General features: G+C 42.1%; 1 protein-coding gene across 1 annotated transcript in view; it reads left to right on the top strand.

Moving 5' to 3' along the window:
* The window catches only part of FSD2 (fibronectin type III and SPRY domain containing 2), a 45,130-nt gene extending 34,189 nt beyond the window's left edge, over positions 1-10,941 (top strand). Inside the window, exons 11-12 of the mRNA XM_075855232.1 lie at positions 1,829-2,005; positions 10,543-10,941. Coding sequence (XP_075711347.1) covers positions 1,829-2,005; positions 10,543-10,795 — 430 coding nt within the window. The 3' untranslated portion in view covers positions 10,796-10,941. The remainder of the gene's footprint in view (positions 1-1,828; positions 2,006-10,542) is intronic.
* Positions 10,942-19,740: the final 8,799 nt, after the last annotated feature.

Raw genomic sequence — 19,740 nt, 5'->3', positions numbered from 1 at the left:
CTTTTCTGCCCCACACTTACTTTCTACTAGGATTGACCTAATATTTTCCTCTCCGTCCGATACCGCACGTATCACAATCCAAAATTCTATCTGTCCCATGGTCAGACCATAGTCTTAAGCTGTAATTCCCCCACGGCCACACCAGCAGTTTTTTCCTGGACAGTTAACGATTCCCTTTTATCCCTTCCGAGGTCTTTTACTTTTTGGAATGAAAACTTGAAGAATACTTTGAACCCAATGCCCCTACAGCTTCCTCCAGTTAGCCCACAAATAAATTTTGAGAGGGGTTCTTATCCAAATGCCAGATTGGAGATAGAGCTTTTAATTTGATAGAGCTCTATCTGATAGAGCTCTTGAGCTGATATTGCTTCTACTCTTTCTGGCACACAATGGGCCCATGTTTGGGGAGCCGCGAGTAAGTGCACAGAACATAATGTTAGAAACCTCCTTCAAGGTCCTTTTCTGCTGGTACTTAGTTCCCCAAAAAAATTCTCAAGCCTACTTACCTCTTTGCTTCTGAGGGTGGTAATCTCGAGGTGATATGATGCATATCTGGTGGAGCTGTTCTAGTGCATTCGAGTTTACTCGATCATCAGAACTTAATAAAAAAAATCACAGGTGTCCCTACAGACTTTCACAAGTTAATTTTATTTTTTACTTAGCCACTAAGCAACTAATTGCTCAGGCCTGGTAGAAGTCCATCCTTGACTGCTCAATGAAACGGTCTGGACCCCTTAGAGTGATTATCTCCTCCCATCCCCAAACTGAACCCTTTTGATGTCTTTGTAGACCCTCTGCCCATCCACCAAGCTTTATTTTGAGATGCCACCTCACACCCCATTCCTTGTTTTTTTTTTTTTCTTTCCTGTTTTCTCTCTATTTTCATTACTTGCTTTCTGACTATGTTGTTACACACCGTAGCTGTTAGGGTAGTACCCTTGGGCACAATATTCTGGAAACAGTGAGAGCCCAACACCTAGCTGCGAATATGATCTATGGACTTATTTATTCCATGCAAACTGAAAAACCTTTTCACCAAATTAAAAATTCTATAGAAAATATATATTATTTAAAAAAAACAAATAAAGGGGTTGGCCACTTTAGGAAAAATATCAGCAGTGCATTATAGACAGTATTTCCATTAATATTTGACTTTATTACCAGTTTAGTGCCATTTTCTAGGTCATAAGCCATGCTCCCCTGTTGTGACCGCAGTATCTTATTTATGGCCGCGGCTCCTGTCTATAATATGGCCAAGGATGGAGGAGCGTGTGACTAGACATGTCACTCTGCATCCTCCATTGTAATACAGTGCGCCTACGCTAGTTTCCAGGACGCACCGTGGTACAATTGGGGATGCAGAGTGACGTGTCTAGTCACATTATCCTCTAACCTCGGCTGTAATATGGACAGGAGCCATGGCCATAAGAAAGATACTGTGGTCATAACAAAGAGGTGTAGCGTATGACCCAGAGAAAGTGGCGCTGAACTGGAAATAAAGGCAAATAGTAAGTTTAACAAAAATACTGTCTGTAATGCACTGCTGATATTTTTCTTAAAGTTGCCAAACCCTTTAACTTATCCTCCTTAGTTATGAGGGATAGCTGCACAACATATGCATTTCAACAGTATGTTAGTTTGTGCCCCCTATAAAAGCGCTAATATTATGACTAGATATGACTAATATTAGACATTACTCTGGGTAAATACAATGACAAATATTACAAATTCTGTTGTAGTATAGCGCCTATTATATTATATGCTCTTCTGGATGGCTGCGCTCGGCTGGTATTAATATAGTATATTTTGATATATTTCTTTTTGTTAGGTGCATTGCTGTCTTGGCAAATCTCATCCCGTTCAAGGGGATGCATTACTGGGAGGTGGAGGTTGATGAACACGCAGAGTACCGGGTTGGAGTAGCCTATGAAGATACAAATAGGAGTGGAGTCCTTGGAGCTAACAACAGCTCCTGGTGTCTCCGACACGTCCGAACACCTACAAGGTAAAATTAATCTGCATTCAATCTAGTGAACTTCATAAAAAGGAGAGAAAATAACTAATTCTACACTGCTTGACCACCCACATTGCTGCCCACATATAGATTACAAAAACAGTGATGAGAATGTTAAGGTGTACATATTTCTGCCTTATTGAAACACATAGGGGGGAATTTATTAACCTTTGTACGAGAAATCGTAACAAAAAGTCTTTTTTGCACCACCGTCGTCATTTTTGTGGAAAGGAGAGTGGCTATAAAAAAAGGAGGCGGACCACAGCAGACCAACACATTTATTATACTTCATGCGAAAACTAAATTATAGTGGAAATCTATGCCAGCTCCGAGCAGGTGTGGATTTTACTCTGTGGGGCGTTGTAAGGTACATGCCCTGTACTTTGCCCCCTCGATCGGGCTACCGCTACAGCCATGCCTCCAGCTTCCATCTCAATCTAAAAAAAAAACAATGTAATGCTCTTCTCCCTGGTCCCCTCAGCATGACGTGGCTCATACAACGTACTGACACCAGGCAGGGTCAGGACGTTGTATGTGACGCAGCACTGATCATGATGAGTGCTGTGTCGCATTTAAGACACTGACCCAGCTCATCGTCGGGACCTCGTATGAGCACAGCAAGGACACGGAACCCAGAGGGAAGAAGTGAAGAGGAGCAGTGAGATAAGTATATATTTTTTTATTTTATGTCCAATTAGGGGGTGATAACAGATTGGTACGGTTGCGATGAGATGCGACAGGTTTATTAAGAGGTATGCGCCTCTTAATAAATCTGTTGCATCTTACTCTAGCGGAGCAGATGGCTAAGAGTGGCGTATGAAACACTAGTCTTAGTAAATCTGCCCCATAATTTGGATACATTAATTAAAACTGTTCCTCAGATAATATTGCAATAGTGAATGGTGTTGTCCACAGAAACCAATCAGATTATAACTTTATAATTTACCTAGTACAGCTTAGAAATTGAAAAGGTCCATGTTTTTTATTTGTCTACCTTTTTCTTTATTTACAGTTGCAAGAAAAAGTAAGTGAACCCTTTGGAATTACCTGGATTTATGCATTGATTTCTAATAAAATGTGGTCTGATTGTTATCGAAGTCACAATTATAAACAAACACAATATGAAATGTTAAATACTTTTGTGTCAAAAAAGACAAAAGTATAATAGGTATGATACCTTTATTGGCTAACCATAAAAGTTCTATATGCGGCTTTCAGAGCACAGAGGCTCCTTCTTCAGGCAGTTTACAAATGAATGACTTAGAAAAAAGCACAACATTTAGATGTTACACAAAGACAATTAGTACATGAAGTGATATATCATTAAGATAAGCCGGGGCAATAAAACTGAGGTTATAGGGGTGATGACTTAGGAGTTAAGGCATCTGGAGTCAGTCTGATGGGGGACGTGACGTGTGTCCATGTAGTGGCTCATAAATCCTGGTGTTAGATTGAGGCCTTGTGTCAATGACTGGAATTTTATCATCATCTTGAATTCCCAAATTTTTCTTTCTCTGTTGTTTTTAAAATGACCCTTCAGAATGAGTACCTTTAAATCTCCCATACTGTGATCAGGTCCAGAGAAGTGTTTTCCCACGGGTGTATCCACCTCCTGTCTTATTGTATGTCTGTGAAGATTCATCCTGGTTTGTAGTTTTTGTATGGTTTCTCCAATGTAGATTCCTTTATTGATGCACCTTGTACACAGGATCATGTACACTACATTGGAGGATGTACAGGAGAACGTGCCAGTGATTTTATAGTCCTGCTGCGTGTTTGGTATCTGGATGGTGTTTGATGACCAGATGTTGGTACAGGTCTTGCATTTTCTACTGTTGCAAGGAAAAGTGCCAGTCTCTGATGGTGGTGAGAGGGCACTTCTGACCAGGAGATTCCTTAGGTTTGGTGGCTGTTTGTAGGCAAGGAGTGGTAAATCTCTTGCCTACAAACAGCCACCAAACCTAAGGAATCTCCTGGTTAGAAGTGCCCTCTCACCACCATCAGAGACTGGCACTTTTCCTTGCAACAGTAGAAAATGCAAGACCTGTACCAACATCTGGTCATCAAACACCATCCAGATACCAAACACGCAGCAGGACTATAAAATCACTGGCACGTTCTCCTGTACATCCTCCAATGTAGTGTACATGATCCTGTGTACAAGGTGCATCAATAAAGGAATCTACATTGGAGAAACCATACAAAAACTACAAACCAGGATGAATCTTCACAGACATACAATAAAACAGGAGGTGGATACACCCGTGGGAAAACACTTCTCTGGACCTGATCACAGTATGGGAGATTTAAAGGTACTCATTCTGAAGGGTCATTTTAAAAACAACAGAGAAAGAAAAATTTGGGAATTCAAGATGATGATAAAATTCCAGTCATTGACACAAGGCCTCAATCTAACACCAGGATTTATGAGCCACTACATGGACACACGTCACGTCCCCCATCAGACTGACTCCAGATGCCTTAACTCCTAAGTCATCACCCCTATAACCTCAGTTTTATTGCCCCGGCTTATCTTAATGATATATCACTTCATGTACTAATTGTCTTTGTGTAACATCTAAATGTTGTGCTTTTTTCTAAGTCATTCATTTGTAAACTGCCTGAAGAAGGGGCCTGTGTGCTCTGAAAGCCGCATATAGAACTTTTATGGTTAGCCAATAAAGGTATCATACCTATTATACTTTTGTCTTTTTTGACACAAAAGTATTTAACATTTCATATTGTCTCTGGCTAACACGGTACTACACTATTTTTTACTGTACTTCGAAACAAACACAATGTAACTAAACTTATAATACACAAACTGTGGTACAGTTCATGTCTTTTATTGAGCACATTGAGTTAAATATCCACACTGCAAGGAATAAAAGTAAGTGAACCCCTGAATTTAATGACCTGTGGATGCCCTTTAGCAGCAATGGCCTCCACCCAACATCTCCTGTAACTGCAAGCAAGATTTGCACAACGTTGAACAATTTTGGACCTTCCTCAATGCAAATGTGTTTTATTTCATCAATATTTCTATATTGCCTTGTGTGAACAGCGTTCTTCAGGTCATACCACAGCATTTTGATAGGGTTAAAGGAACAGTGTCATCGCAAATAATTTTTTTATATGTTAAAGATGTTAGTGCTGTAATAAAAACGTTTATATTCATTTGTGTGTTTGTGTTTTACTGTTTCTTATTTTTACACTTTTTCTTCCCTATGGGGGCTGCCATTTTTTGTTCCATTTCTGTGTGTGCCGATTAACGACACACACAGACATGGAACACGGCAGCCACAGTCCCATAGGGACTGCGAACGGCTCCCGTCCCATTGACTGCCGTGTACGGCGTCTGTGTGGGAACTGCGCATGCGCCGCTCCCACACAGTCCTATTCGAAATTGGCGCCGTCCGGCGCCATTTTCCTGTGGACCGGAAGTCGCGGCCGGACAGTAATATTACTACTTCCGGTCGCGGCTTCCGGACTTGTGCACATGGAACAGCGGCAGCAAACGGAGCGGACGGGCCAGAGGGAGCCGCGGCGGCAGGAGCAGGTAAGAGATTTCAATGTATGTTAGTGTTTGTGTGTGTTTACTACTATATGTAAACCTACTACACTGTGGGTTACCTCAAAAAATGGCGACACGCAGTGTAGCAGGTTAAACCTTTCAAACCCCTCGTTTATCCCGGCACTAGCCAGGATAAAGGAGGGGGGGATGCTGAGAGCTCACTAGAGCGAGGGCTTTTAACCCAATGTTGCAATGCTGCAATTTTGGGAACAGCCCCATCTAGTGGCCAAAAATGGGTAGTATTATAAATTAGAAATAATTTATAATATTACATGGCTCGTGCCAAAAAAAAATAAAAAAATTTGAACAATGTTTAATCACCCACACACTAAATGTTTAATTTTTTAAAAAAAAACATGTTTTTAGGGCAACACCATGCCTTTAAGGTCAGGACTCTGGCTTGACCTTTCCAAAACACAAATCTTCTTTTTCAACCATTCTCTAATTGACTTACTTGTGTCCTTTAGGACATTGTCTTGATGCATCACACAAGGTTTCTTCAGCTTGAGGTCATGGACTGCTGCCCTTACATTCTCCTGTAAAATGTTTTGATATTTTGAATTAATGGTTCCTTCAATATCTATGTGAGAAAAACACCACAGCTCGTTTTCTAAACCAAAATAAGTCTGAAATGCAGCACAATCACAGAAGGAGGTCAGACTTCCAAAACACCAATGCAAATATAAGTGATCGGCACAAAATGAGAAATTAACTGAAAATTCCAAAATGCCGATCCAGGGAAAGGTCAGTACATATTTTCACCACACTGGCATGTGTGGGTTAACTGGACATGTTGCAGTTCATGTCCTCAGATTTTAGATTGTTAAATCACCAGACTGCCGATATTTGATTCCAAAAATTTCTATATGAGAAACAATTGGGACAATGCGGCTCCTATGGTAAAGTACTGTAATACACCAGTGTATAAAGCGCAAGGTATTTATTGTACTTACAGAATTCTAAAAAGATAAAAGCATATATAAAACAACAGTGTGATGGTCATCAGACTTAAACGTCCAACTCGAGTTTCGCCCTCACGGCTTCTTCTGGGGCATGTTCACCAGAGGAGCCACATTGTCCCAATTGTTGCTCATATAGAGATTTTTAGATTCAAATATCAGCTGTCTAGTGATGTAACTATCTAAAAATATCCACTGACGTTTTCCTGGATCGACCTTTTAGAATCTTCAGTTAAGTTCTCTTTTTTGCATCCATCACTTATGTTTTTATTGTTGCCTCAATGATCGCAAAGCATCTAGGCTTAGAGACACCAAAGCGGTCCCAAACCATGATGCTCCCTTCACCACGCTTCCAGTTGGGATGATGTTTTGGTGTTGGTGTGCAATCTTCTTTTTTCTCCAAATGTGCATTTGTGATGAAAATTTCCACTTTTGTCTTGTCTGTCCATAGAACATTATCCCAGCAGTATTGTGGAACATACAGGTGGTATTGGGCAAAGTTAACAGGAGCGCAATCTTTCTTTTAGACAGCAGCAGCCTTCTTTGTAGTATTCTTCCATGAACACCATTTTTGTTTGCCGTTTTTCTAATAATGGACACATGAACAGAGGTTTTAGCAGTTTGTAGTTTTCAGTAGATCTTTTGCTGTTACCCTTGGTTTCGTTCCTTATTCAGGATTGCCGTTGTGCACTTGGAGTGATCTTAACAGGAAGCCTAGTCCTAGAGGGAGTAGCAATAGTACTCAATTTTCTCCATTTGTAGACAATTTGACTAATTGTAGATTGATGTACACCAAGGTCTTCAGCATTTTTTTTTTACAGCTTCATGCTTCTCTATAACACATTTTCTCAGGACTTCTGAAAGTTGTTTGTCACGAGGTAAAGTTCACACTAAACAGTCTTTCTTGAGAAGAACAGATTTGTCAGTAACCAGGCTTTGTGTTCCTTTATTTTAATGGGCAAAGCACCCTCACTTTCAATCTTCTTAATTGAAACACATTTTGCCAATTAGCTGTTGAGAAGTCATTAACAGAAAGTTTCACTTACTTTTACTTTTTCCCCCTGCACTGTGGATGTTTACTCAATGTGCTCAATAGAAGACATAAACTGTACAGCTGTTTGTGTGATATTATTTTAGTTACATTGTATTTGTCTATAATTGTGACTTAGATAACAATCAGACCACATTTTATTAGAAATCAATGCAGAAATCCAGGTAATTCCAAAGGGTTCACTTACTTTTTCTTGAAACTGTATCTTCTTACAAATTGACTGATTAAATGATAACATTTCAAAATAAATAGATAAATGTAATAAATGTTTATTTTTATTATGCATTTGGAAATTACTTATTGAAGACTGTCAAACTGCCACATTATGGGGGTTTCAAATGTCACCCTTGACTCCATCTGATGCCACCTAGCATGTTCAAACAGTAGTTGGCATGCTTTGTGAGGTAAATAGCAGCCCAAATCTTTTTCCAAACCTAATCATTTGCTACAATGTATCAGTGTAGATAAAATGTATCATTCTGGAGTCCAGGCTGACAGAGGATTGCCTAGATTGAGGTTATGTTTACACTTGCGTTGTGGCTTCCATTTATAACAGAAGCCACAACGCTGTCGGATCCACTGTTGACTTGGGGTCTGTTGGAAGGCTGCTCTGAATGGTGCCTCCAATGTAGATGTGAACAGAGCCTTAGCTATGAGAAGTATTAACCCTATCCCACATTTTTACGTACATTCACATCACAAGAAAGGTCCCCTTCCTGCATCCTAACGTGCATGTACGTGATATTGATTGCGCGGGTGCAGAAGCTTGTTGATAACTTTGAGAGATAGCTCCGGAGATAACTGTTTAGCCCCTTAACTGCCGTGTCAATAGTGACCGTGGCATTTAAGTGCTTTGACAGAGGAAGGGGGATCCTTCAGTAACCCATTGGCGGCCTGCAAACGCGATTGCCGGCCACTGATGGGTTTCCATGGCAGCCGGGCATAACAAAGGCCAATTAGCCTGCTATGACTCTATGCCTAGTAGGTCGTACCAGAGGCACATCCTAATAGACTGCCGAGGTAATGCTCTGTGAGCCAAACAGTCTGGACTAGACTGATACATTATAACAAAGTATCAGAGATTTCTGCTGCGGTTGATTGGTTGATTTCACAGAGGATGTTGCATAATAGAGCAGAACTTTGTGTTTCACAATTTCTCTTCCCGCTGTAACAGGGGGGATTAGGTCACCCACCTACATAGAAGTGTACACAGAGACTTCATTGGTCTCCCTCATTTTCTTTTCTCTATTATATGTGAATCATCTTTATCTTACTGCCGTAGTCACAACTCTGTTCTATCTGTAACTATTTAGAACACAAGGGGAAGAAATTTTTACCATATGCACCAAATGCAAACTTTTATTTTAATGGGATTCTATTCATTTCAATAGAAGGAGCAGTTAGTGTGAAAACATATCCTAAGATGTGCAATTTCTAAATAAAAAAACTAGCACGTTAATAGAGACCCTTGAGGAACAATGGCGGATCATCTTTAGGGCGTTTTGGGCGGCCGCCCGGGACTCCATGGCCGCCCAAAGTACAATGCAGTTTAGTTGCGGTTTTGCCATGATTTTGACGCGAATTGTGGCAAAAACCGCTACAAAACTATATTGTGTATGTCCTGAATAAGGACTTTAAGACATAAGGTCACATGACCTTATATCTGCTGTTCTTGTTACTGTTTAGAAACCTGCTGGTCACATGACCACAGGTACTAGAACAGCAGCAAGACTCCACAGAGAAGACTATAGTGAGCTACAGGTAGGTATAAGGGGATGGATTTATTTAATGGGTCTGTATTTGGGGGGTTCTGGTCTAGGGTCTGTATTTAGGGGTCTGTATTTAGGGGGTCTGTATTTAGGGGGGTCTGTATTAGTTTAAGGGTTCTGGGGTCTGTATTTAGGGGGTCTGGTCTCGGGTCTATTAGTTTATTGGGTCTGTATTTAGGGGGCCTGGTCTGGAGTCCATATTAGTTTAGGGGTCTTTATTTAGGAGTCTGTATTTTGGGGTCTGATGTCTATTAGTGTAGGGGGCCAGGTCTGGTCCGAGGTCTGTATTTATTTATAGTGCTTGTTCTGGAGTCTGTATTTGTTTAGGGGGTTCTGGTCTGGGGACTGTAATAGTTTAGAAGGTCTGGAGTCTGTATGTATTCTAGGATCTAGTCTGGAGTCCGAATTTATTAGTCTGAGTAAAAGTGGTTGTCCGGGCACATGGATAGGTCATCAATATGAAAAAACGGCCTGTGCCTGGACAACCCCTTTAATATGTGGGCCTGGACCTTGGTGTCTGGATTTGTGTGGCTGCAGAAGCGAGGGTCAAAGATGTCTCATCAGGAGAAGTCGCCATAACGGTCTGTGTCAGATGGAAAATAAAAGAACGACTCCCATCAGAGAAGACGTCACCTGTGAGTCACTGAATCTATAGAGGATCTGTCCCCTCTCCTGACATGTCTGTTGTAGGAAATCCTTGTATTCCACATAAAGACTTTGTGTACCCAGAACTAATAGACAAATGCGTTTTACCATTCCCATTGTCAGGAGGATGTGTCCCTACACATTGTGATACAGTCAGCGATGTTTGGAGACTGTCAGCATGTAGGGACACAGCCCTTTGACAAGGGCAATTGTAACACCCATTTATCAATGCTCGCAGAGAAAGGTGGTGTTCACTATAGACACGGCAGAGCTGCGGTGGAGAAGGGGGGCCCATGTTTGTGGAACAGCTCAGGGCCTATGGTCTACTAAATCCACCACTAGTGAGGAACATAGCTGCAAGAAACTTTTAACAAATAGCTGGGAATATGCAATAAAACCAGACTGTGTATGTTAAAAAATCTGTAGGACAAGTACAAGGAATGACTCAATATGCCGCTCCAGTTTACTTTTGACCTCCATAATACAGTTGTATTGCAGACATATTTTTACAATTTTACATATCCCCACAGGCACAGATATGAATTTTTGCACTGCGGCGTTTCTCCAGATATTCGGATATCAACTCCTCTACTAAGGATTGGAATCCTCCTCGATTATGATGGTGAGAGATTATCATTTTTCAACATAGACTTTCTCCAGCACCTGTACACATTTCAATGCCAGGTCCGCCATTTAGTGCACCCATGTTTTGCATTGGAGAAACCAGGACGTTTGAAGATACATAATGGAATTCCAATACCTCAGTCACTGAATTTGTCTTGAGACAATGGGAAAACACTCAAATGAACTGTCGGATACTGTGCTGAATAGTGTGCTAATATATGAGACTATACACATTAACTGGAAGTCCTCTTCGCTTGGCTTAAGTGCCTCTATTTCTGTAAATTACCAATAAAAGTGTAAGTGCACACGGGGCGGATTAGCTGCAGGTTTTCTTCAATGGATTGAATCTGCAGTGTATTACAGTGGCAGAAAAGTGGATGAGATTCAAAAAATCTTATCCACACGCAGTGGAAAAAAATAAGCACAAAAGAAGTGCGGAAATTGACTTGCAGTGCAGATTCTCAAGGTGCAGGATGTTTTTTTCTCTTGCGAAAACACTGTAGAATTTCTCACAGAAAATCTGGTTGTAAATTCTGCAATATTTTCGGGGTATGTTCACACAGGGCGAATACGCTGCGTGAAAACACACAGCATATCCTCCCTGGGCGCCACAGGGAATTTCCACTGCAGAAAACTGCACATAGAAAAAAAAAGTTTGATACTTACATATCCATGGCGACGCACCCCTCTCCCATCCTGCAGGCCAGACTCCTGGGTTGACGTTTCTTCCCATGTGACCGCCAATCAGACTGCAGCGGTCACATGGGATAAAACGCCATTCCAGGAGGCCGGCCTGGATGAGGAAACACATAATTCTGGGTAAGCATACGTTGTTTTTTTCTGAGTTGGGTTTTTTGCGGTGGAATCGCTGCTTTTCCACCGCAAAAAAATTTAACATCTGCTATTTGTTGCGGGTTTTACCTTTCCATTGAATTCACTGGGGATAACCTGCAACAAATATGCAGCGATTACGCAAATCCAATTGACATGCTGATTAAAAAAACGCACAGGTTAATTTCTGATTTTTCCCGCTCACCATTTACGCAGCGTGTGGATGAGATTTTTTCATATCTCATTCACTCTGCTGCTACTGTATTATTCTGCGGATTTTCCACAATGAAATCCGTTGTGCAAAATCTGCAGTATTTACGCTACATGTGAACTTGCCCTCACTGTGTATGGACATACCCTAAGGTCATATTCACTTGAGTCTTGAGTCTATCGAGGGATCCGTGAAAACAGAAGAAAATAGGACATGTTCTATTTTTCAACGGACCCTTCACACGGTCCGTTGAAACAACGGCCGTGTGAACAACCCCATTGAAATACATGTGGCCGTGTCACGGCCGTTGTTTGTTTGTGTGACGTCCATGTAACGGTCGTCACATGGACGTATACTATGGCCATCTGAATTCGGCCTAATAGTAGTTTAACTTGTAAATCCTTGTCAAATGGATCTGTAGCATGAATGCAAACTAAAGTATATTCAGAGCAGCTGGTATTAGGAGCCCATGTTACCACTACATACAGTGAAGGAAATAAGTATTTGATCCCTTGCTGATTTTGTAAGTTTGCCCACTGTCAAAGACATGAACAGTCTAGAATTTTTAGGCTAGGTTAATTTTACCAGTGAGAGATAGATTATCTAAAAAAACAAACAGAAAATCACATTGTTAAAATTATATATATTTATTTGCATTGTGCACAGAGAAATAAGTATTTGATCCCTTTGGCAAACAAGACTTAATACTTGGTGGCAAAACCCTTGTAGGCAAGCACAGCAGTCAGACGTTTTTTGTAGTTGATGATGAGGTTTGCACACATGTTAGATGGAATTTTAGCCCACTCCCCTTTGCAGATCATCTGTAAATCATTAAGATTTCGAGGCTGTCGCTTGGCAACTCGGATCTTCAGCTTCCTCCATAAGTTTTCGATGGGATTAAGGTCTGGAGACTGGCTAGGCCACTCCATGACCTTAATGTGCTTCTTTTTGAGCCACTCCTTTGTTGCCTTGGCTGTATGTTTCGGGTCATTGTCATGCTGGGAGACCCAGCCACGAGCCATTTTTAATGTCCTGGTGGAGGGAAGGAGGTTGTCACTCAGGATTTGATGGTACATGGCTCCATCCATTCTCCCATTGATGCGGTGAAGTAGTCCTGTGCCCTTCGCAGAGAAACACCCCCAAAACATAATGTTTCCACCTCCATGCTTGACAGTGGGGACGGTGTTCTTTGGGTCATAGGCAGCATTTCTCTTCCTCCAAACACGGCGAGTTGAGTTAATGCCAAAGAGCTCAATTTTAGTCTCATCTGACCACAGCACCTTCTCCTAATCACTCTCTCAGAATCATCCAGATGTTCATTTGCAAACTTCAGACGGGCCTTTACATGTGCATTCTTGAGCAGGGGGACCTTGCGGGCACTGCAGGATTTTAATCCATTACGGCGTAATGTGTTACCAATGGTTTTCTTGGTGACTGTGGTCCCAGCTGCCTTAAGATCATTAACAAGTTCCCCCCGTGTAGTTTTCGGCTGAGCTCTCACCTTCCTCAGGATCAAGGATACCCCACGAGGTGACATTTTGCATGGAGCCCCAGATCGATGTCGATTGACAGTCATTTTGTATGTCTTCCATTTTCTTACTATTGCACCAACAGTTGTCTGCTTCTCACCCACCATCTTACTTATGGTTTTGTAGCCCATTCCAGCCTTGTGCAGGTCTATGATCTTGTCCCTGACATCCTTAGAAAGCTCTTTGGTCTTGCCCATGTTGTAGAGGTTAGAGTCAGACTGATTAATTGAGTCTGTGGACAGGAGTCTTTTATACAGGTGACCATTTAAGACAGCTGTCTTTAATGCAGGCACCAAGTTGATTTGGAGCGTGTAACTGGTCTGGAGGAGGCTGAACTCTTAATGGTTGGTAGGGGATCAAATACTTATTTCTCTGTGCACAATGCAAATAAATATATATAATTTTGACTATGTGATTTTCTGTTTTTTTTTAAATATAATCTATCTCTCACTGGTAAAATTAACCTAGCCTAAAAATTCTAGACTGTTCATGACTTTGAAAGTGGGCAAACTTACAAAATCAGCAAGGGATCAAATACTTATTTCCTTCACTGTATATCATGTATTTCTTTTCCTTTGTATAGAGCCTGAAGTAGATATTTTTTATTATATCTTTACAGTAAGTAACTATAACTTTCCTAATTTACTCATATTAGCTGTTTCTTTGCAATCAAGTTGAACTTGTATGAGATTAGAAAAAAAAATTTGTTTTCTTTATTTATTAAGAAACAGTGCTACTCTTATTTATAGGCTGTTTGTTATTGTAGCTCAGTCTCATTCAAGTGAATGCTGCAATACCTGACATGGCCTATGGAGAAGAGTGGCGCTTTTTAACAGTCAGTCATTGACTTACCCAGTGAGAAGCACCTCCATTTGAGGAAATGTTCATGGTTGGATGTTATATTATATTGTTATGTGTGTATACATTGTTATGTAATTATGTGTATACATTGTTATGTGACGTGTATACATTGTTATGTAATGGTGTGTATACATTGGTATGTGATCTGTATACATTGTTATGGAATGGTATGTATACATTGTTATGTGATGTGTATACATTGTTATGTAATGGTGTGTATACATTGTTATGTAATGGTGTGTATACATGGTTATGTAATGGTGTGTATACATTGTTATGTAATGGTGTGTATACATTATTATGTAATGTATTGTGTATACATTGTTATGTAACGGTGTGTATACATTGTTATGGAACGGTGTGTATACATTGCTATGTAACGGTATGTATACATTGTTATGTAATGGTGTCACGTTGTGTGGGTATGTGGACCCACTAGACGGCACCGCCGTAGAAGGGAGGCAGCTGGCCAAACAACAGGTAACCCCAGCAATAAAAAGTGTACCTGGACAGTCCAGACAGTGGCCGCAGCTCTGGCACGGATGGAGATGGGTGCAGCAGGCAACGCCAGACATGGCGGATAACAGCAGGTGCCGCAGGTTGCGCCGGACGTGGCGAATCCCTCTGGATGTGGCAGATGACACAGGACGTGGCGGATGAAACAGGTACAGTAAACATGACTCCAACTAGTAGGCACAGGAACAAGAACACAGCACGGGATACAGGAACAGGTAACAGTACAGGAAAACGGGAAACACTAAGGGACCATTTGCAAGACAGACTTGGGAATTACTAACAATGCTCAGGCAAAGATCAGAAGGGCTGGAACCTTCTTATAGTCCAGGAAATCATGTGTGTTGATCATGAGGATTTCCTTCATGTGCGCGCGCTGGCCCTTTAAGAGCGGGCACGAACGTGCGCGCGCATCCTATGGGACACAGCGGACTGGAGCGGAAGTGAGCGCTGGGAAGGTGATGGGGACCAGCGCTCACAGATCCATGGCTGCAGGCATCAGGAGGTGAGTAGACCCGACGGCCCGCGGCCATGGACGCTACAAATGGTGTGTATACATTGTTATGTAACGGTGAGTATACATTGTTATGTGATGTGTATACATTGTTATGTAATGGGGTGTATACATTGTTATGTAATGGTGTGTATACATTGTTATTTAATGGTGTGTATAGATTGTTATGTAACGGTGTATACATTGTTATGTAACGGTGTGTATACATTGTGATAGATAGATAGATAGATAGATAGATAGATAGATAGATAGATAGATAGATAGATAGATAGATAGATAGATAGATAAATAGATAGATGGATGGATGGATGGATGGATGGATGGATGGATGGATGGATGGATAGATAGATAGATAGATAGATAGATAGATAGATAGATAGATAGATAGATAGATAGATAGATAGATAGATAGATAGATACTTTATTTATCACCAGAGGGAAATTGGTTTACAGTTGTAACTCCCATTTACAGTACATATTATACTAAACCATACAACATACAACAACGACATACTGTATAATAAAAAATATGATAAAAAAGCATTATGACACACTATAAAGACATATTATAAAGTGCAATAGCTTTTGGCATAAAAGATCTTTTAAATCGTTCTTTACTACATTGAAATTGTATCAATCGATCACTAAAACAGCTTTGCTTATTGTTTAAAATATTATGTAACGGATGTAACTCTATTTTAATTGCACTAATCTTCCTTAATAACCTTTTATTTAATACCTCCTCAAATAAAGGCACCTCACTAACCATGATCGCTTTTCCCTTTTTGATCACCTTATTTAACTTATTCTTTTTTGCTTCTCTGATATTCCCTCCCCAACAGACAGCACCATAGAAGATAACGTTAGCCACCACAGCGTTATAAAACATTACCATCATTTTATTACACACATTAAACGAGGGCAAGTTACATAAAAAATACAACCGGCTCATTGCCTTTTTGTACACCTTTTCTGTATTCTCGATCCAATCCAAATTCTGGTCCAAATATATACCCAAATATTTGTATGATCTAACTCTCTCCTCTTCCTGATTTAGAATAGACACCGGCACCACTGTCTCTTTTTTCCTGCGTAATGTACAGTACCACTCCCCCCCCCGAACCCACACTTTTCTTCCCTGTACTCTCAAAGTCTCTATCTGCTCTTACTAATTCAAACCCTGGAACTTCAATACTTGCGTCAGTTATATCACGGGGGAGCAACGTCTCGGTAAAAGCCAAAATAAAACACTCCCTCACATCACGAACAAACATCCCCATTGAAACCAGCTCATCCATTTTATTTCCTAGAGACCTAACATTCCCCATTAAAACAGATGTAACCGCCGGTTTATACCGCCTTCTTTTTTCCCGTACCTTATGGCCTGCCCTGCACCCCCTAAACAGCCTCAACACATCCCTAGGAATCCTCACTAATTTAGTAATACCTTTCGGCATTAATGGTACACCTGTTAACAACCAGAGAAAAACAATTAAATTCCTGTTTAGAATCCGCAAACAGTTCTTCCTTTATTCCTCCAGAATACTGAGGTCCCTTTGAACTTCCAAAGTACTGAGTGTCAGCTATCTCCATGGAATAACCAGATGATTTAATGAGGCTCTGTCACCAGATTTTGCAACCCCTATCTGCTATTGCAGCAGATAGGCGCTGCAATGTAGATTACAGTAACGTTTTTATTTTTAAAAAACGAGCATTTTTGGCCAAGTTATGACCATTTTTGTATTTATGCAAATGAGGCTTGCTAAAGTCCAACTGGGCGTGTTTACAGTAAAAGTCCAACTGGGCGTGTATTATGTGTGTTACATCTGGGCGTTTTTACTTCTTTTACTAGCTGGGCGTTCTGACGAGAAGTATCATCCACTTCTCTTCAGAACGCCCAGCTTCTGGCAGTGCAGACACACAGCGTGTTCTCTAGAGATCACGCTGTGACGTCACTCACTTCCTGCCCCAGGTCCTGAATCGTGTCGGACGAGCGAGGACACATCGGCACCAGAGGCTACAGTTGATTCTGCAGCAGCATCGGCGTTTGCAGGTAAGTCGATGTCACTGGCGTAGCTATAGGGGTCGCAGCGGTCGCAATTGCGACCGGGCCCCTAAGCCAGGGGGGCCCACGGCCCCCCGCACCACATCAATAAAAAGTTACTATAGTAACTCGGGCCGCGGGCCCCTGTTACTATAGTAACATACTTTACTTACCTTCCTGGTTCCGGATCGCAGCGGAGGTCCTGACGTCAAGAGCTGTGCGCAGCGCATGACGTCACAGCGCTATGCGCCGCGCACAGCATCGAGACGACAGAACTCCCGCCGCGGCCGAAGAGGAAGGTAAGGTTAGCCCTGACTGGCGGGGTCCGACTCCCGGGACCCGCCAATCAGCTGTTTTGAAGGGGCCGCAGCACTCGTACGAGAGCTGCTCCCCTTCATTCCGGTCACTTCATTCCGGTCACACTGTGAATCCGTGTCGGCGATTCACAGTGTGAGCGAGTAGTGAAATGAAGGGGAAGCAGCTCTCGTACGAGTGCTGCGGCCCCTTCAAAACAGCTGATTTGCAGGTCCCGGGCGACACATCAGCTATTGATGGCCTATCCTGTGGATAGGCCATCAATGTTTAGGGACTGCACAACCCCTAAGCCTACGATGTAGCAGGCTTAGGGGGCCCATGAGACAGGATCACAGATTGTGTGATCCTGTCTGCTGGGCCTTGTATCTAAGCCAATCACATGGTAGGCTTAGATACATGGCCCATGCGTGATCCTGTCTGCTGGGCCCTGTATCTAAGCCTACCACACTGTAAGTTTAGATACAGGGCCCCAGCACACATTAATCTTATACTGTATAAGATTACTGTCTGCTGGACCCTGTATCTAAGCCTACCTTGTGGTAGGCTTAGATACAGGGTCCCACACACAGTATCACACATGGGCCCTGTATCTAAGCCTTAGGGTATGTGCACAGACACTATTTACGTCCGTAATTGACGGACGTATTTCGGCCGCAAGTACCGGACCGAACACAGTGCAGGGAGCCGGGCTCCTAGCATCATAGTTATGTACGATGCTAGGAGTCCCTGCGTCGCTGCAGGACAACTGTCCCATACTGTAAACATGTTTTCAGTACGGTTGTCCGGCAGCGAGGCAGGGACTCCTAGCGTCGTACATAAGTATGATGCTAGGAGCCCAGCTCCCTGCACTGTGTTCGGTCCGGTACTTGCGGCCGAAATACGTCCGTCAATTACGGACGTAATTAGTGTGTGTGCACATACCCTAACACATGTGTTACTAATCATTTTTTGTGTGTTTTCTTACAGGTTCGGTCGTTGGACTACGGCGGATTCCAGGACTACTTCGATGACAGCTTTTTTTAAATTAATAAAATGGTTAATGAGGGTTGTATGTTTTTTTTTTTAATTTCAATAAAATATTTTTTCTATGTCTTTGTGTTTTTTTTTTAAACTATATTACTACCGCCTTAGTAATGGCCGCCGGCTGATTGACGACGTCCATTGCTAAGGCGGGGCTTAGTGTTAGCCGATGCAGAGGCTAACACTAACCCCCATTATTACCCCGGTACCCACCGCCACCAGGGGTGCTGGGAAGAACCGGGTACGATCCGGTACTTGACCATCTGTAGTGATGGTCGGCCACTGGGGTGGCCGCAGGCTGGTATTATCAGGAGGGGAAAGGCCAAAAACAGTGGCCCTTCCCATCCTGGTAATGCTCGGCTGCTGCTGCTTTATTGTATCTAGCTGGTTCTGAAAATGGGGGGGGACCCCACGTCATTTAAAAAAAAATAAATAAATAAATAATTGGAAAGAACGATGTCGGGTCCCCCCCAATTTTCATAACCAGCAAGATACAACACAGCAGCAGCAGGCAGCATTACAAGGGTGGGAAGGGCCACTGTTTTTGGCCTTCCCCAGCCTAATACTACCAGCCTGCGGCCACCCCGGTGCCTGCCCGTCACTACAGATGGTCGGGTACTGGTTCGTACCCGGCTCTTCCCAGTACCCCTGGTGGCGGTGGGTACCGGGGTAATAATGGGGGTTAGTGTTGGCCTCTGCACCTGCTAACATTAAGCCCCGCCTTAGTAATGGAGGTTGTCAATCAGCCAGCGGCCATTACTAAGGCGGTGATAATAAAGTTTAAAAAGATACAAGCACATAGAAAAAATATTTTATTGAAATAAAAAAACACAACCCCCATTAACCATTTTATTGAGAATAAAAAAAACGCCGTCATTGAAGTCCTCGTATCCGAAGTCCAACAACCGAACCTGTAAAAAAACACAAACACACAAAAATAATCAGTAACACATAAAGAAGCAAAATTATTAGGGCTTATTCAGACGAACGTAAAATACGCTCGTGCAACCCGCGTGATTTTCACGTGCGTTGCCCGTAGCTATATTAGACAATGGGGCCGTGCAGACATGGCAGCGTTTTTTGCGCAGCGTTGCTCCGTTGCAAAAAACTCACGACATGTCCGTTGATTCACCGTTTTCAACGCATCACGCACCCATTGAAGTCAATGGGTGCGTGAAAACCACGCATGTCGCACGGAAGCACTTCCGTGCGAACTGCGTGTTTGCGCAACAGCTGTCAAAAGGATGAATGTAAACAGAAAAGCAC

The sequence above is a fragment of the Rhinoderma darwinii genome, chromosome 3, assembly GCF_050947455.1.
Source record: "Rhinoderma darwinii isolate aRhiDar2 chromosome 3, aRhiDar2.hap1, whole genome shotgun sequence".
Taxonomy (NCBI): Eukaryota; Metazoa; Chordata; class Amphibia; order Anura; family Rhinodermatidae; genus Rhinoderma; species Rhinoderma darwinii.
This window is presented reverse-complemented; position numbering and strand designations above follow the sequence as displayed.